At 43.9% G+C, this 16,258-nt stretch overlaps 2 protein-coding genes across 4 annotated transcripts in view; one reads left to right on the top strand and one right to left on the bottom strand.

Moving 5' to 3' along the window:
- The window catches only part of FBXL2 (F-box and leucine rich repeat protein 2), a 95,825-nt gene extending 81,074 nt beyond the window's left edge, over window positions 1-14,751 (top strand). Inside the window, exons 17-19 of the mRNA XM_024116495.3 lie at window positions 5,773-5,870; window positions 8,236-8,436; window positions 13,252-14,751. The gene's annotated coding sequence lies outside the window, so the exon portion shown is untranslated. The remainder of the gene's footprint in view (window positions 1-5,772; window positions 5,871-8,235; window positions 8,437-13,251) is intronic.
- UBP1 (upstream binding protein 1) overlaps window positions 1-16,258 on the bottom strand; it is a 69,028-nt gene that overhangs the window by 2,794 nt on the left and 49,976 nt on the right. For 2 of the 3 annotated variants that reach the window (XM_024116492.3, XM_055079807.1), the window contains 10 exons: window positions 15,522-15,674; window positions 15,309-15,419; window positions 14,759-14,866; window positions 9,457-9,560; window positions 7,142-7,196; window positions 6,803-6,896; window positions 4,022-4,112; window positions 3,161-3,270; window positions 1,971-2,113; window positions 1,206-1,257 (listed from right to left, as the gene is read on the bottom strand). In XM_024116492.3, coding sequence (XP_023972260.1) covers window positions 1,206-1,257; window positions 1,971-2,113; window positions 3,161-3,270; window positions 4,022-4,112; window positions 6,803-6,896; window positions 7,142-7,196; window positions 9,457-9,560; window positions 14,759-14,866; window positions 15,309-15,419; window positions 15,522-15,674 — 1,021 coding nt within the window. The remainder of the gene's footprint in view (window positions 1-1,205; window positions 1,258-1,970; window positions 2,114-3,160; window positions 3,271-4,021; window positions 4,113-6,802; window positions 6,897-7,141; window positions 7,197-9,456; window positions 9,561-14,758; window positions 14,867-15,308; window positions 15,420-15,521; window positions 15,675-16,258) is intronic. The other variant, XM_024116493.3, reaches the window with a different exon arrangement.

Here is a 16,258-nt window from a genome sequence, read left to right as displayed (position 1 = left end):
GTGCTCTTTGAGGTGCAGCTTTAGATCTTAACTCATCAGACTTTTAAAGGTCTCTTCTCATAGTAACTTCACATTTAAAAAACCCCTCCTTTATCCAGCCCTTTAACTGGAACTCTACTGAACCCCGTCTGGGCCCGCTCTTCACATTCTCTCCCTCCATAACCTCAAGAATTTCTACGGCTTTGAGTCATGGCGGACAAGCTGAAGGCTTCCAGATTTACACCTCAAGCCCAGGCCTCTCTTGCCAGCCCCAGCGGCTATGATTTCCACGTCCTAAAACGGAAGCCTTGGCCGCTTCCCCCAAGCCCGCCTACCTCTCCACTGCGACCACCGCCTGCCCAGCTGCTCCCGTGAGAGTCACAACCACTCCTCCCTCCAATGTGGAGCCCAGCAGGGCCCTGTCTGTCTATCAGCGTCCAAGATCCCGTCACCTCTCGTCTAGATGACATCTCCTGCCTCCAGTTTTCCCACTTTCTCATCTGTCTCCACAGTTGCGAGAGTGGAAGAAAAGAAAAATCTATTCACATTACTCGTCTGTTTAAACAACATCACTGACTTTCCAATGCATTTCAAATAAAATCTAAACTCCCACCACCGCCAGGCACTGCCTACCAGACCCGCCTCCAGCTCTGCTCGTCCTTGCCCTGCACAGCAGCCACGGGCCCTCTCAGGCCTCCAGAGCAGCCACGCTCCTTCCTCTGCACCCGGCCCTGCGCCAGCTGGGGTGCTGCTCCTCGTGTGTTCAGTTCCCCCTCAGGCTCCAGGTCTCAGCGTTCATGACAGCTCCTCAGAGAAGCCTCCACAGCTGCGTGTCCCCCTCCCCAGGCCCCCTCGTCCACAAGCAACCCCACTTCCCCATTCATTCATGGCACCTAAATTACCTATCTGTAATCTGTGTGCATCTATGGACCAATTCTGGTTTCCTTTCCCCACTAGAGGAGGGGAAAACCTTTCTAGCACCAACAGCATGTGTCTGACATGAGGTGCTCAGTAAAATGTTGGCTGAATGGACTGGGATTTTTCTCCAGGCATCCAGAAGGACTGATTTCGACAATATTTCAGTCACTAGAAATATACCCTTGATTCTTTTTTCAAACTTCTTAAAATTAGTAAAGCCAGCATTTCCAAAAGTAAATACGCAAGATGACTGCTGATTTTAGGCACGCACTATCTTTCATGATTCTTGCATTTCAAGACACACGTACCTTTTACTGTGGAGAATAAAAAACAACTCTCATCTTGAAAGTTCTGAACCATCTAGAAGGATAAAGCAGATGTATAATTAAGATCCAACTTGTCTTTTCTTAACAGTAAAAGTAGTAAAAGAAAAATGTCATAATCTATATATAGCTGCACAAGTACAGGACTCAGTGGCCAAAATGGTAATTCAGACAGGCAGTGTGAGGTAGCAAGGACTTACAACTGCTGTACCGGCCAGCCCGGTGCTGACCGTGCTTGCCCATGGGGGGCCCTGTGATCTGGTCAGTCACCCTCCAGCCCACGGGGAGGCATTCGCTGCTGGACTCTGTGATAGTGACTAACAAAAAGTTGCTGCCAAAGTGCTCTTCTGTTATTACTTGCTTGTCACTGAACACGGGGCAGCAGTGAACTGCCCTTCTAACCTCACAGCTTTTTAAAATCAGCCATCAAATAGTACACAAAAGGAAAACACATTCAAATGCCTTGCTAAAAAGGGCCAAAGGGCCGCTAACCTGGAGCCCCCCAGTGACCAGTGTCGGAGTTCAAAGAGGGCGGGATCGGAGCTACGGTTCTCCTTTACCTGTATTCCTTCTACCACCCAGGACACCTAGAACTCTTGGTTATAAATTATTCCCAATCTTGATTCCCAACTCTGAAAAGGATTCTCATGAGTACTTGCCAAAGAAGTCACAGATTTTTTTTCTATAGCACTTCAGTAACACATATAAAAGTAAATATCAGTGTGAAAGGGAAAAGGGCATGCCAGTTACCTGATCGCTAACAAGAATGTGAATACCGGTGGGACCCTGTCTGTAAACCTGGTTAATTTGGTGGAAAGGAATATTAAACACCAATGCAAGTTTTCGAGCAACTTCTGAAGCAACCATTTCTTCTAAGTAGATTGCATGATAAACTGAAATAAAAAATAAGAACAGCATTTTAGCAGTAATCTTTGATCTATTTTCCACCTGATCTATTGGAAGATCACTCCTTTCAAAGTACTAAAGAAATATAAAAATTATAAAGAATACTTCTCCCCTTACTACCCATGTGAATATAATAATACATTATTTATGCTCACACATAAAATTTAATTAACATTAACCTCTGTACAAAAGTATCTGAGGTTTTAATTTATCTTAAAAGCAAGCAGGAAGTGACTGCCGATGGGCAGAGATGATCATTCTGGAGTAATGGGACTAAAACTGGATTGTGGCGATGGCTGCAAAACTGTAAACTGATTAAAGTACTGCTGAATTGTGTACTTGCAGTGGGAGGACTTTGTGGTATGTAAGTTACACCGAAAGAAAGCCATTTTCAAAAATGCTACGTGTTTCTAGCCATATATAAAAAGAACTCTAAAAAGGTCATAATTTTTGATTCAGTAAACCTACTACTGGGAATTTATCCTAAAGAATAAAAGCTACCTCTCCCCTCTTCCTTTCCCCTAAAGAATTAAAAACAGTGTAGAAGACGGCACACGAGAAGCTAAGGATGTGGACCACGAGGCCTCCTGCTTCTCCACAGAAAGCCCAGCTGTTTCCGGAACATGTGACGGTGCAGCAGCCCTTGTCTGCAAAGCGTCAGGCACATCTGCAGTGAGCCTGAGTCTCGCAGGTCCTGCTCTACTACTGACTCAAGCCAAACACGGATCAGGAATATCCGTGCTTTTACTTTGCTTCCCCAAACAAGGTTTTTTTCATGTGTGTGAGTACAGAAACCTTTGCTTAGAATTTGGAACTACAATTAAGGTAAGACTACGGAGAGGCTCCAAAGCAGGGGTGCCATACTCTGCCCTACACTTGTTCTTTTAAAATTAAATTTTATCAGAACAACAGCCGAGAAGGGCCACTGCCTCTCACCGCTGCCAGGACAACCCGGTGGTCCCCACTGACTCAGAAGGGCAGTGGCAGGAAGCCGAGTGCCCTGGCCCCCCCCACCCCTGCCTGCCCATACCCACCGTAGGGCGTGGCGCCGCCGCTGTCGCCCCCGCCACCCGCTGCCTGCTGCTGCCCCTGCGGCGCTGGCTGCTCGCGGCAGACGTAGAGGGTCAGGCGGGGCCGCACCGACCTGCAACCAGAAGACGGCGCTTGTGAGCCGGCGGGAAGGCCGCACGCGCAAGCGACAGCTACAAGAATCTAGGGTCTATTTCCTTAGGAGAACTTTACGTTACTTCATTATACAAAATAATTTACTAGGAAGAATATAAAAACACACACCTCACACCAACTATCACAGGTTATCACAGGTGGTCTAATCTGATGATCCAGACTCTAAACCATTGAGATGGTCGGTCAGATGCTGGTAAATTTAAGTTTCAAGATTATGTCAGCAATTTAACATCAGTAAAATTCAGTTTAATGGAATTCTCACACCACAAGTCTAGAAATACCAACGATAGTAAATGGATCTTAAAAGCCAGCACAGTTTACAGTTCTATCATTTTAATTCACAATTAGAAGTTTACATTTTAAATAAGTTTAGTAGTGTCACATGACCTTGAAAACCATAGATTCTGTATAGCTCACCTAAATGAGAAGTTTGTTTTCTTGGCAACAAACCCAGTCGTCTTCCAGACCACAGTCCTGCCCATGTGCATTTCTAGTCTTACAGTCTACCTCTGCCCTCAGTGCCTGCATCATATCTGGGCCTGCCTGAAGGTGTACACAAAACAGTCTCCTCGTGAGCACGGCGGGCCAGCGCCCACAGTGCAAGGGCACACGCCGACGTGGCGTGGACACATCCTGCCCGCAGTCCCCACGCGAACAAGGGCACATTCTTATTTCAAGCAGAACAGTTCCTTTTAAACACGGTATTTTACCTTGACTTCAGTGAATTATAGAGCCGAATTCCATCGGCTGCACCACAAATTTGTACTAGATCCTCCTTTGTCAGTTTTAACAAGTCGGCACCTGGAAAAGAGCAAAAAGAATCTTCTCAAGGAAATGGGAGAAGAACCAGCAGTACAGGCTACTTTGCAGCATCTGTCTTCACAGTTTAATGTCCTTCGAAGCCATCGCCAGGTCTCCTGTGTATACACATACACATGAACAATACACACACACATACCTGTCCCTCACAGCCAAAGAGAATGCTGGCTCTCCATGTTCTCTATCAAGAAGGAACTCAGAAGCCCAGAGGCTGGAAAATCAGAGCAATGAGCCAACAGCAAAGGGCCGACAGGGATGTCTCTTCCCAATACAGGATTTCAGTGCCTGCCTTATTCTGGCTGGGTGGAGCTCGTGAAGATAAGCATGATTCTGACCCCAGATAGTTCACCTTGAGATGACCCAGACCAATCTTTAATTTACAAAAGGTAGAAATGGAAGTCAGAGTTTGGGGGACCTGCCCAAAGGCACACAAGTTGGCAGCAGAGCTAGGACTAGGTCTCTTTATACTGTAACATGCTACATACAGTCCAACATTCTATAACAAACAACTCCATCACAGCAGCCAGTTTTAATACAAAAGCATGGCAGAGAATTGCATATTATACTTAAGGTTTCCCCCATAAGTATTTGGTGTTTAAGTGACATGGTATCTAGCATTTGCTTTAAAGTAGAACAGAAAGGGAAGGTGGGGGGAGTGGGAGAGAACGACACTGACCTAGGCTGGTCATATCTGGAGCTGGGTGTGGTGACACAGGAGCTCATCAGACTCTTCTATGTTTTACGTTTGAGTGTGTCTACAATTTTTTGTTTTACCTTTTATTGACTGATGCTCAAGATGTAGTTTTTGGGGAGAATTAAGATGCCCTCTGGGATTAAAGCATGACCTCCATATGATAAATATCCACTTACGTATGTAACGAGATTAATGGAGTTATCTACTTTTGAGGGCTTGAATGTTAAGAGCCTAATAATTTTCTAGTTTGTAAAAGAACAAAGACCAGAGAAGCACATCTCCCATGAGGCATGAGCACTGATGGAGCTGTTTATGGAGTCAGGTAGCAGAGACAGACGTTGTCATCTCTACCAGGGGGCCTTCCACACACACCTCTGCCAACAGGGCTCCCAGGAGCGACAAGAGACGTGTGTGCCCATCCTTCACCCCCACACAGAGCTGGACAGACACTATGCACAGCCCTCTCCAAAACATGACTGCCTAACAGGCTCAGAGAAAGAAGCCTCCCTCTCCTTGCCTTTCTACTGTTGGGACGCTCACAGGGGAAGGAAAAGGCAGGAGGCCAAGCCACTCAGAACTACAACACACATCGTCTGACAGAACAAGAACCTGGGCCCTCGTGGCAGAGCCTTCCGACTGGGTGGTGCTCTCCCCGTCTCCCCTGTGAGCATCCAAGACGCGCCCCGCACCCCCCAACACGCTGAAATTTTTAAATTAGTTTTTCACAGATAAAAGGCTTTTACTTAATCATAAAAATGTGCATCCCAGCTAGCCAACGACTTTCACCCAGCACTTTAATTTTAAAGAGACAAAGCGCTACCTGGGGAATGACTAACCATGACACAAGCACAGCAATAAAGGGCTGACATAATAGGAAACCACGTTCTTTGTGAAACCAGGCTCTGCTCTAGGCCAGCCGTGTGCACACATGTTCTCTCCTCTTAAAAGGCTCGAGCTGCATCTGGATGGTCCCCCAACACCATGGGCTAAGGAGAGCCAGCTGCCACTTCACTGTGGCCCAGGAGGAGTTTGGCCAGGACATGTTGGTAAGTTTTCTGTCGGGAAAGGGTCCCAGGGCCAAATATGTTTAGGAAATGCTGCCCCTGCCCCAGCTGGCGTTATCTATTACTGTCCCTCCAAACAGGCTTCCTTATTGCACCACCTGAAGCAGCACCGCCGGTCCTTTCTGAAATTACATCTAAATACTCCCTTAGCTTACTGGGCAAGAAAAAAACTTAAGTCTATAAAAACCATATCTGAGTACATTCATACCCTCTAATGCTACATAGCAATAAGAGGAACAAACTATTGATACAACATCTTGGATGGAAGTAAGGGCCTTATGCTGAGAGAAAAAAAGGTAACATACTGTACGATTCCATTTATGTTAACATTTTCAAAATGACAAAATCATGGAGACAGAAAATACATTAATGGTTGCTAGGTATTAGGGATGGTGGGGGAGGGGTAATTAGGGAGATCCCTGTGGTGATGGCAAGATTCTGCATCCTAACTTCGGTGGTGGTCGGCATACAATCTAGTGACAAAATGACACAGAACTATATACACACACAGCACCAATGTCAATTTCCTGGTTTTGATAGTGTACTATAAGTATGTGAGAAACTGAGTGAAGGGTACACTGGAACATACCTGTTATTTTTGCAACTTACTGCAAAGCAAAAATTATTTCAAATAAAAAGTTAATAAAATAAAAAAAATTGCATATAACTATATACACCTATACAAAAATGAGGGCATGTAAACCTGGTGAAACAGCATCGAGTTCCTGTTCTGATACTGCACCCATAGGTCTGCAAGACGCTCCCACTGGGGACACTGGGCAGCTCACTGTACAGGTTTGGGCAACTTCTTACGAATCTACATACAGTTACTTCCCCCAAATTTAATTATAGCTAATAAAAGTACAAAAACAAGCAAACAACGTGTGTGCGTGTGCACACACAAACAAACATACCTAAAAAATTGGAGAAGAGTCTTGTGTAGGAAGAGAATCTGTTTTTGAGCAGCCATTGTTGTGTTTCCTGGATCGTGGCTGAAGGCTGAAGTTGCTATTAACAAACAAAATGAACACAAACAGAAGAAACTATTCAGGCTTACAAAAAATAATCCAAGTCACTGGCATGTTATAAATAACATTTAAACAATACACAGAAATCCTCCAGGTTTAAAGTTTAAAACACCCACGAAGAGCACAGGTGTGATTATTCAGTGACCCAAACAATGACTCAAACCTGTCAGAGGCTTCAAAATGCAGGACCCTGAAAGCATGATAGTTTAGGGTAAAGATACTTACTTCACTAGAGGCCTGTGAAACTCCATCTCCTTGATGATTTGGGGAAGAAGAATTGCTGGGGAGAAGGAAGGGGGGAAGGAAGAAAAGAATGATTATTATATATGTTTTAATCAAGACATTAAAGGCTATTAAACTAGGTGAATTTAAAATAATACTGTGGGACAGAGCAATTTAACTATGCAAGAAGAGTGTCTGCACAACTGGTCAAGGAGTCAATATGTTGGTAAGATTAAGACACAGAAGGGAATTCCCTGGCGTTCCAGTGGTTAGGACTTGGGGCTTTCATTGGCGTGGCCCAGGTTCAACCCCTGGTTGTGGAACTGAGATCCCCAGAGGACAGTTTAATTTGTGCCTTCTCCTCCTACATCTGTTCTAGTAAGAAAGTCAGGTTTCATGAAACAAAAGGGCTCCAATCATTTCCAGGGGTGCCAGGAAAATGACGGATACTCATTCATTTTAGTTAGGAAAAAAGTATGAGAATCAAATAAGATAAACAGTTGAAAATAACTGCCAAAAAATCTACTTTAATAATGAGCTACAAGAAATGATATAATAATCCTAAGCCAAAATAAAAATAATATCCCTTTAATGAATATATTTATCCATGATTAAACAGGGTGAAATTCAAGAGAACAAAAGAAACAAACTTGTGCCACTAACCCTGTGTTTCCAGGGGAAAATGAGAACAGCTGCTCAGGGAGTGCATCCACCTTTCTGGTCCCTTCTTAGCACCTGTACCCCAGTTACTTAGGTTTACCATGTTGATTGTTTACTGTCCTTCTCTGCCCACTAGAACTTGAGCTCCTTCAGACAGGGCTTTCTCTCACTCACATCACAGCACCCAGAACAGTGCTGGGCACCGTGGGCTCTCAGGAAATATCTGGTGAGCCAGTGTGTACACGAATTCACAGCTCCTCTCTGAAACTGTTGTCATTTTCTAGGATTATTCAGTCCCCTGCATGGTAACATGCAGGTCCCAGAGTCCAGGAGTGTCCCCCTACCCTGAAGCACAATAACCTACATGGAAACAAGCTGCCTCTTGGTCTATCCATTGCCTCAGGGAAAAGGCATGTTCTTCTTTGTTTTCTCACCAGACCCTGCTACAGACTGAATGTTGGTGTCCCCTCAAAAACCACAGGTAGAAACCTTACCCCCAGCATGCTGGACAGTATTAGGAGGTGGAGCCTTTGGGAAGTAATGAGCATTAGACGAAGCCATGAGGACGGAGCCCCAGGAATGGGATCAGTGACTTCGTTAAGAGCCGTAAGAAGAGTCTGCCTCCTCCCCTCTGCTGGGTGAGCACACAGGCCGGTAGCCTGCATCTGGAGAGAGTCCTCACCAGAACCCATTCCGGCCAGCATCCTGCCCCTGGACGCCCAGCCCCCAGACTGGGAGAAATGAATTTCTATTGTTTATAAGCCACTCAGTCCCTGGTGTTTGTTATAGCAGCCCGAGCTAAGACCTTGTCAGTGTGACCAGAGTATAAAAATGAGAACCCTTTTTCCTTTTTTTTTTTTTTTCCTTTCTTTTCCCCGCACCTCGTGGCTTGCGGGATCTTAGTTCCCCGACCAGGGACTGAACTGGGCCACGGCAGTGAAAGCACTGAGTCCTAACCACTGGACCACCAGGGAATTCCCTCCTTTACGGTCTTAACTTTCAAAATTTTACTTCCCAGCAAGAAACGTCCTAACAGCGGGGACCTTCTGATCTGACTACTCAGCAGGAGCTCCTGAGCAAAGCCCCAGGAAGGACGATCTCCCCGGGGCACTGCTGACCAGCAGCTAACAGTCAAGGCCACAAAACAGGGTGAACAGAGCCCACCATTCCCATTTCTAAAACCAGAGCAAGTCTTTAAAATGGAAAGTCCTTCCTTTAAGTTTTAAAGACTTAATTAAAAAAAAAAAATAGTGTCTTTGGGAGGGAGAAGAAATAGGGTAGAAAATAATCTTTGTTCGACATGGTGAGCATTAAAGTATACTTTATCATAAACTTAATTGTAACATATTCAAGTCACAGTTTCACCTTAATAACTCACTGTCCTTTTCTCTCTGTCCATGAAGCCCATTAATGCTGATTTTATCTCACAAAGAATATATCTTGAAAATGCACCCTGTTCTACAATTTCTACAGTTGTGAGTGTGTGAGGCACAAGGGGGCTAGGAGCAAAAAGGCGGGAAGGTGAAGAAAAGACAGTTTTGTCCTGCAGCAGGCTATTTCTAATTACCACATACCCCAGATACACACACAAAGAGGCTGCGTAACTTGACAGGAAGGGAGATAAAGGAGCGCGGGCACTCGTCACGCACACCGGCTACCTGTCTGGGACGCTGCAAGCACTCTGCTGCGGGGCCGTGAAGGTGGGTGCCGTGGAAGGGCTGCTGTTCACATAGGCAGTGGGGGTGTCGGGCCATGGAGAGCACTGCGGACAGAAACAGAAATAAATGAACGGTTCGCTTCTAAAGTACATGGGAGAAACATCCTTGAAATTCACTCTCTAGTCTGGCCAAATGCAAGATCGTGAAACACAAGACACCTAACATTCATCAAGCAACCTCACAGAAACGCATCAAACTGACTGGTGTGTGGCAGGGAAAATGTTACCTGCTGTGCGTGTCTAGACACTGATTACTCTCAGAGAGGACCTGAGGTGACGACAGCAGCAAACATTTCTAAAGGTGTTTTAAATGTGCGCTTAAGTACAATGTGCTTTCAAGAACTTTCACCTCCCTCTTCATCCATTCCCCAGTAGGTACCTATCGAGGTTTAAAGAACAGCAGAGGCAAGAAAGGATTCAGAAGCCACATCTGACATCGCGTGGTGACAAGGACAGTGGATCTGTCCCACCCAGTGCTCTTTTCGCCCTCTTCCCCAAGGAGCAGCCTCACCGGTACCCATGTACTTCCTCGATCTCTCTAAGGTTCATGATCATTCCCAAGTAAGATGAGACAGGCCCAACATCAAAATACATCAACTGTGGATGGTACTGCCTGTAGCCATCTACCTACCTACCTACGTTTATTGTTTATATTTTCTAGAAGGGGCAGGGTGGACTTAAATATTTTTCAGCCCTTGGCATAATTCTGACCAAAAATAGAGCCAAGATACAAAGACACATTAACTATTCCAATTAGGAAAACTGAAAAAGCTAAAGTCAAAACATCCTGAACAGGCCAGGGGTGGCCTCAAGTGCTGAGGATGGAGGGAATTCATCTCACTCCACGGTATTCTTTCTAAAACTGAGAACGCCCTGGGTTTCAAAGGTCCCCTTTCATAAGCACTCTCCTCCCATTTCACACACAGACGGCATCCTGTCTCACCATGGCTGTGGGGTATAAGGCTCTGCCAAAAACCAAGCTAAAGACCATTCAAAGAAATCAGGGTAGACACTAAGAAAGTACACGACTCTAAAATTCTTCTCTACGTCAGGGGGTTTTCAATTCTTTGCTTTCAAAATAATTCAGGAGGACATCTTGTCAGCTGACAGACACTGAAATAATTTATTAGATCATACAAAGAGAGATCATTGGAATTTCTGGCAGGTATCTCGGAAGGAGTTCCAAGACCTGAATGACACTGCTGAAAGAAAAATAAATGTATCTAAACAAAGTCTCTCTTACCTATAAAAAATCTAGAATTTAAAATATGTTCTACCCTGTCTCATCATTCAAAATGCATTTCCAATAACATTTCTATTGTTATAGTTAAAAATTATTCATCAAAATTTGTATGATTTGTTGTTTTGATAAACTGGTACAAATAATAAGTTTTAAATTCCTCAGCTGACTTAAGCCTTACATGGTCACAGGAAATTTTAAAAATTAAATTTCAAGTTATATTGTTTGTTGTAAAAAAGTAATTAAGGTGACCATAAAAGATTTCCAGGCATGAAAGTATGTCCTATTTGGATGATATTATTTAAGGGGAGCGAAAGAGAAAACAGGAGATCAAGAAGGAAGAGCAGAGTAAAATTTCAGACTTAACTAAAGTGATGGCTTCACCTTAAGTTGTAAATACAAATATTCAAGTATGTCAGAAAATTGTTTCCTTTGCAACCATTTAAAAAAAATTTTTCTTGCAGTACAGTTGCTTTACAGTGTTGTGTTAGTTTCTACTGTACAGCAAAGTGAATCAGCTATACGTATACGTATATCCCCCCTTTTTTGAAGTCCTTTGGAACTATTTAAATTTATGATGAAAACTTTCAGATGTCAACCTAAAAATGTGCAAGGGAGTATATTCTTTTTCAAAATTCTTTTGAGTGAAGTCAAGACCACTAGTGTGAAGGACTCTGAGCTTAGAAACCAAGTCTCCCCAATGGTTACAGGAACTTCAAACAGCGTGTCTGACACCCATCAAAAGCATGGGTACAGGGCTTCCCTGGTGGCACAGTGGTTAAGAACCCGCCTGCCAATGCAGGGGACATGGGTTCGAGCCCTGGCCCGGGAAGATCCCACATGCCGTGGAGCAACTAAGCCCGTGCACCACAACTACTGAGCCTGTGCTCTAGAGCCCGTGAGCCACAACTACTGAGCCTGCGCTCTAGAGCCCACAAGCCATGGCTGCTGAGCCCACGAGCCACAACTACTGAGGCCTGTGCACCACAACAAGAGAAGCCACTGCAATGAGAAGCCCACAAACCGCAACGAAGACTAGCCCCTGCTCGCTGCAACTAGAGAAAGCCCATGCACAACAACAAAGACCTGATGCAACCAAAAATAAATAATAAATTAAAAAAAAAAAAGCATGGGTACAAAGAAAATAAAACAGAAATCCCATAATCTCAACATTCTTTACAAACCCATTAGGTATCCCCTCAGAAATGTGGAAAATGACTGCAGACTTAATGTTTCAACTATTATCAACTTTCAAAAAAGAAATCTAATTTGGCTGGAATGCATTGCTAAACCCTCTCTGCATGTTGTACCAATTTCACTATAAATGACGTTTTACACAATCCCCATTCTTTTTAAACTAGGGTCTTTTGTTTTTCTTTCCAATTTACAAAGTAGTACCTCCCCAGCTTACACAGTTTGAGGAAACCAAGACGCTGTGGGCCGCCTGGCAGGTCTCCTCACTTGCAGGTGTCACACGCTCATGGTCTCCTCTACTACTTGGAAGGTCTTCCCGCTACACCATTCTCCCCAGATACAAAATATTACAACATGGCATAACACGCACATCAAAACAGTATAGACCTTTCAATATCATCAAGTCTCCCCAGATCTGCTTTGGTAATTATTGCCAGCTGTTTGAGGAAATAAAGCCATCAAAAGCTCCAAGTGAGCATGGCAGGTGATACAGCAAAGACACCAAATTTACTGAAACTCCATAAACATACCTATTTCACTTTTACACATCTAGATTCTTCTAGCAGTAGAAAAGCAGGGCTGTTTGACATCTAAAACTTGCCCAATAAATAGGAGATTCAATTCAGAGAACACAGGAAAACTAGCATTCAATGAAAACTGGTCCTGTTAGGAGGCCTCTACTTTTAGAAATGATGGATTCCAAGTTCTTCAATGGCCAGGCTGGATGAAACACCAAGACTCTCCCACCTGCTTTTTTCGTAAGTTTCTCTTACAGTCTTGACCCAGGAGAGTACAGGCATACCAAGGAATATTTTCAGTGTTTCTTCTACCTTGTCATTCTTCCCTGTCTTTAAAAGTAAGCAATGGTACTGATTCATCACGGCTCCAGCGATATCTGGCCTGGACTTGTAGAGTCGCAGCTCTGGTGCACTATGAACAAAGTCCCTCCCCAGGTAGATTAGAAAATGAGGACTCACTGCAGACTGTAGACACTGGCAGCCCAGATTTGAGCCAATGAAATACAGCTCAGATGCAAAGACCAACAGAGACACTAAGGGTTTGGTTGTGCTGTGGCTCGTGGGAACCTACAGTGCTACCTCTATTCAGTGCAGGACCATCTCACACAGCGCCATGTAGCTTTGACAGGTAAGTCTGGATACCCTTTCTACTGAAAACCAATTGTAACTATCAGAGAACTGTAAGAAATGCTGGCCTTCTTTTGTAGGTGCTTGAAGAAATATATAAAATGCTGTGGATGTTCTTTTTTAAGGGATTAATCTGTACCTTGCTTTTAATGAACAGGTTTCCAAGAAGAGCTCTAACCACCCCTAGAAGTATCTTAACCAAACCAAATGCAGCCCTGGGGAAGCAAGCAATGCACACTTGGACGATGTGAAATCCCAGGCCAGTGAACTGCTGACGTTTTGCATACTTTAGACTTGCATCTTCGGATGAGCGCTGGGCTATAACAGATTTCTTTAATTTACAAATTATCAGAACCATTCCTTTTAATTAGTTTATAACAAAAGGGGAAAAGTGATTTGAATTACCAGTGTCTCCCCAAAAAAGTTTACTAAGAACCATTTGTGTGTCTTCAGCTGGGAAATTAGGAGAATAAAAACATAAAACTGGAGGGGCGGGCGTTTTGGGGAAGGAGTATACAACTGTTCCATACAACTTTTGATTTGAATCAAAAAAGCCCACTTAAAATGCAACATGGTGTGCTCCCCCGCCCCTCAGAGAGGACATTTTGTTTTATTGCATATATTATTTAAATGCATATGGAAGTATTTAAAATATTTTCACTCAGTGCTTTAATTTGGAAATAATGTTCCTGTGGTAATGCCTGTGGCTTTCATAGTCTACAGATAATTACAGATACATGTGTAAGAGTGAAAACTCCATTTCTGGCACCTTGATAGTACAAACACTGCAATGATGAAACAGTAACCATTAATATGTATGATAAGTTATTTTAAAAAATTATTTAATGTTCTCTGTTTACATTTACTGCTGGTATATAGCTGATCTAAGTTTATATAACAAGATAACCCTTTGTCAACTGTTTGATGAAGAACTGTGTTATAAAATAAAGATCTGCTCTACTTAATAAGCTGGCAAAGTTCATATTCAACCAAAACCCCCCTGGACTACAGCGGGGAACCAGGCTGAGTGTAGCAAGGTGTCCTATGCTGGCCTGAAGCATAAGGTCACAATGCAGGTGCCAAGAGGAAACACTAATGCAGTCAAGGATTGTTTTTCTACCAGTGCTGCCAATCAGGCTTTTAAAAGCAGACACACATTCTTACATTACATGCAGGGAAATGGGACACAAAGTACTGCGTATGTTAACGTCAAGCTTGCTGCCATCATTTCTCCAAATATCCGTGACATTTTCTTATCAGTTACACACACGAGAAAGCAAAAACCTTTTTTAATTACACAAAAATAACTATTTTACTAAAGAAAGTATTTTCAATTAATTTCAGTGCTCGTAAAGGAAGTGTATGTGCAAAGGAGAGAGAGGGAGGGAGGAAAGGAAGGAGACAGGGAGGGAACACATTTCTGAGTGTCACTTGTTTTCCCTCCAAAACCACCCAATATGGTCAACTTTGTTTGAAAGTGTTAGATTTAGGAAATTTTCCTCAGTGAGGAACAAACAGAAAGCAGGAAGTCTAAACAAAAGCAAATTAAATCAAGACAAGGACATCAAAAACAAATTTGGCTTTACTTTTCAGTGGAAGTTGGTCCTATATCTAACACTGCACAAGGTTTCTTGCACAATGAAAAGAGAAGCAGAAGCCCTTACACTGCCTCGCTTTGCCAGAGAATCACCGTAGTCTGCTGGCAAAGTCCGCTTGCTGGACTTTTTCTGCTCATGTTCAACTGCATCTTCAATTATAGGCTCAAGCCTCATCTGGACAAACACCAAAGATTGGGATCAATGTCTTTTCATTATACAAAGAAAGATCTAATACCCTGTTTATGCCTCTGCCGTCCGATTAAACAAACGTATGACTAGCAGGATTCAAAGGTAAGGAAGATGCAAAACCCCAGCAGTGACAAACATCGGACATTCTGGGCCCCAACATAATTTCTATCAACTCCAAGGATTTTAAGGTCTGTTTCTGAGACCTGATTGGGATTTCAGCATCTTCGTCCACGATCCCACCCAGGAAACAAATCTATTAAAATCCCCAAATTTAAAGAGAATATTCTCCCCACAAATTTCACCAAGAACATTATGTCAGTCTACCACCCAATCTTCCCAGACCCTTTGCAGCCAAACTCATCCTCAGAGGTGGTGCCAGAGTGCAGAGCTCGGCTTCTCCTCAGAACCGGAATGGTGCCCGCATTACCTCTGTGAGGACTGTGGTGTCATAGGACGGCTGGTACTTCTCCTTCTCATGAGCGGTTCTCTTCTCCATCTTCTCTCGATCAGTTTTTTGTTTCCTATCTGCACCTTTCGGCTTAAAAACAAAGTAGACTTTTTCATCTATCAGGCTTCAGACAAACACCTTTACCAGCAACGCTGGGCCTCACTTCCTCAAAGCCTAGTTTCCATCTCTTACCTTAAAAACTTTGATTTGGCAGCTAGCTGAGTGTAGATGATCTGTGTATTCTCCATTTTCATTCTGCTTAAACGTGTCAACCTGGATCCTAAAAGGCACTCCCTTTTCACCTCCGTGCTTCCGGGGAGTAAATTCTGTGCTGATGCAGTGTACCTAGAAAATGAGTCAGGCTGAAATGGATTCAAAGTCTTGTCCACTGATTACCCTTCTACTTTGCTCCCTTTCAGATGTCGGGCCACAGGTATAAATTCAAGATCCTTTAAAAGGAACTCCCACATATTACTCAGGTGTCTATCGTGAATTTCTAACTGTTTTAAACATGTATGACTTTCCTTTCACAAATCCAGCTGAGCCCTCCTGAACTTTGTGGGAATGAGTTCTGCCCCATTCCAGTGCCCTCCTCGAAGGCAGGACTTGCTCTGATGATGAGCGCATCAGTACAGTAGCTTCCTGTGTCTGTCCCCTACCCCCACCCCAGACTGGACCCACGGTCCTCAGCCTTGCGTGGGGCTCAGTCCACAGCAATCATCACCTCATTACTCAGAGCCCCTGCCGTTTGCCCTCTACTGCCATCACCCCAACTCCAGCCAGCTAGTCACCTCACTGCTGTTCCTACGGTCATCAACTCGTGATCCTTTGCCTGGGGAGCCTCCACAGTCCACCAAGCCCACTCCTCACTCCACCTGTATCCATCTGAACTCTCCTGTCAACGCTTCACAGTTCACAGAGGATCCTGA

Source organism: Physeter macrocephalus, chromosome 18, assembly GCF_002837175.3.
Source record: "Physeter macrocephalus isolate SW-GA chromosome 18, ASM283717v5, whole genome shotgun sequence".
Classification (NCBI taxonomy): Eukaryota; Metazoa; Chordata; class Mammalia; order Artiodactyla; family Physeteridae; genus Physeter; species Physeter macrocephalus.
The sequence above is the reverse complement of the archived record's forward strand: the minus strand, read 5'-3'. Positions and strand labels throughout refer to the sequence as shown.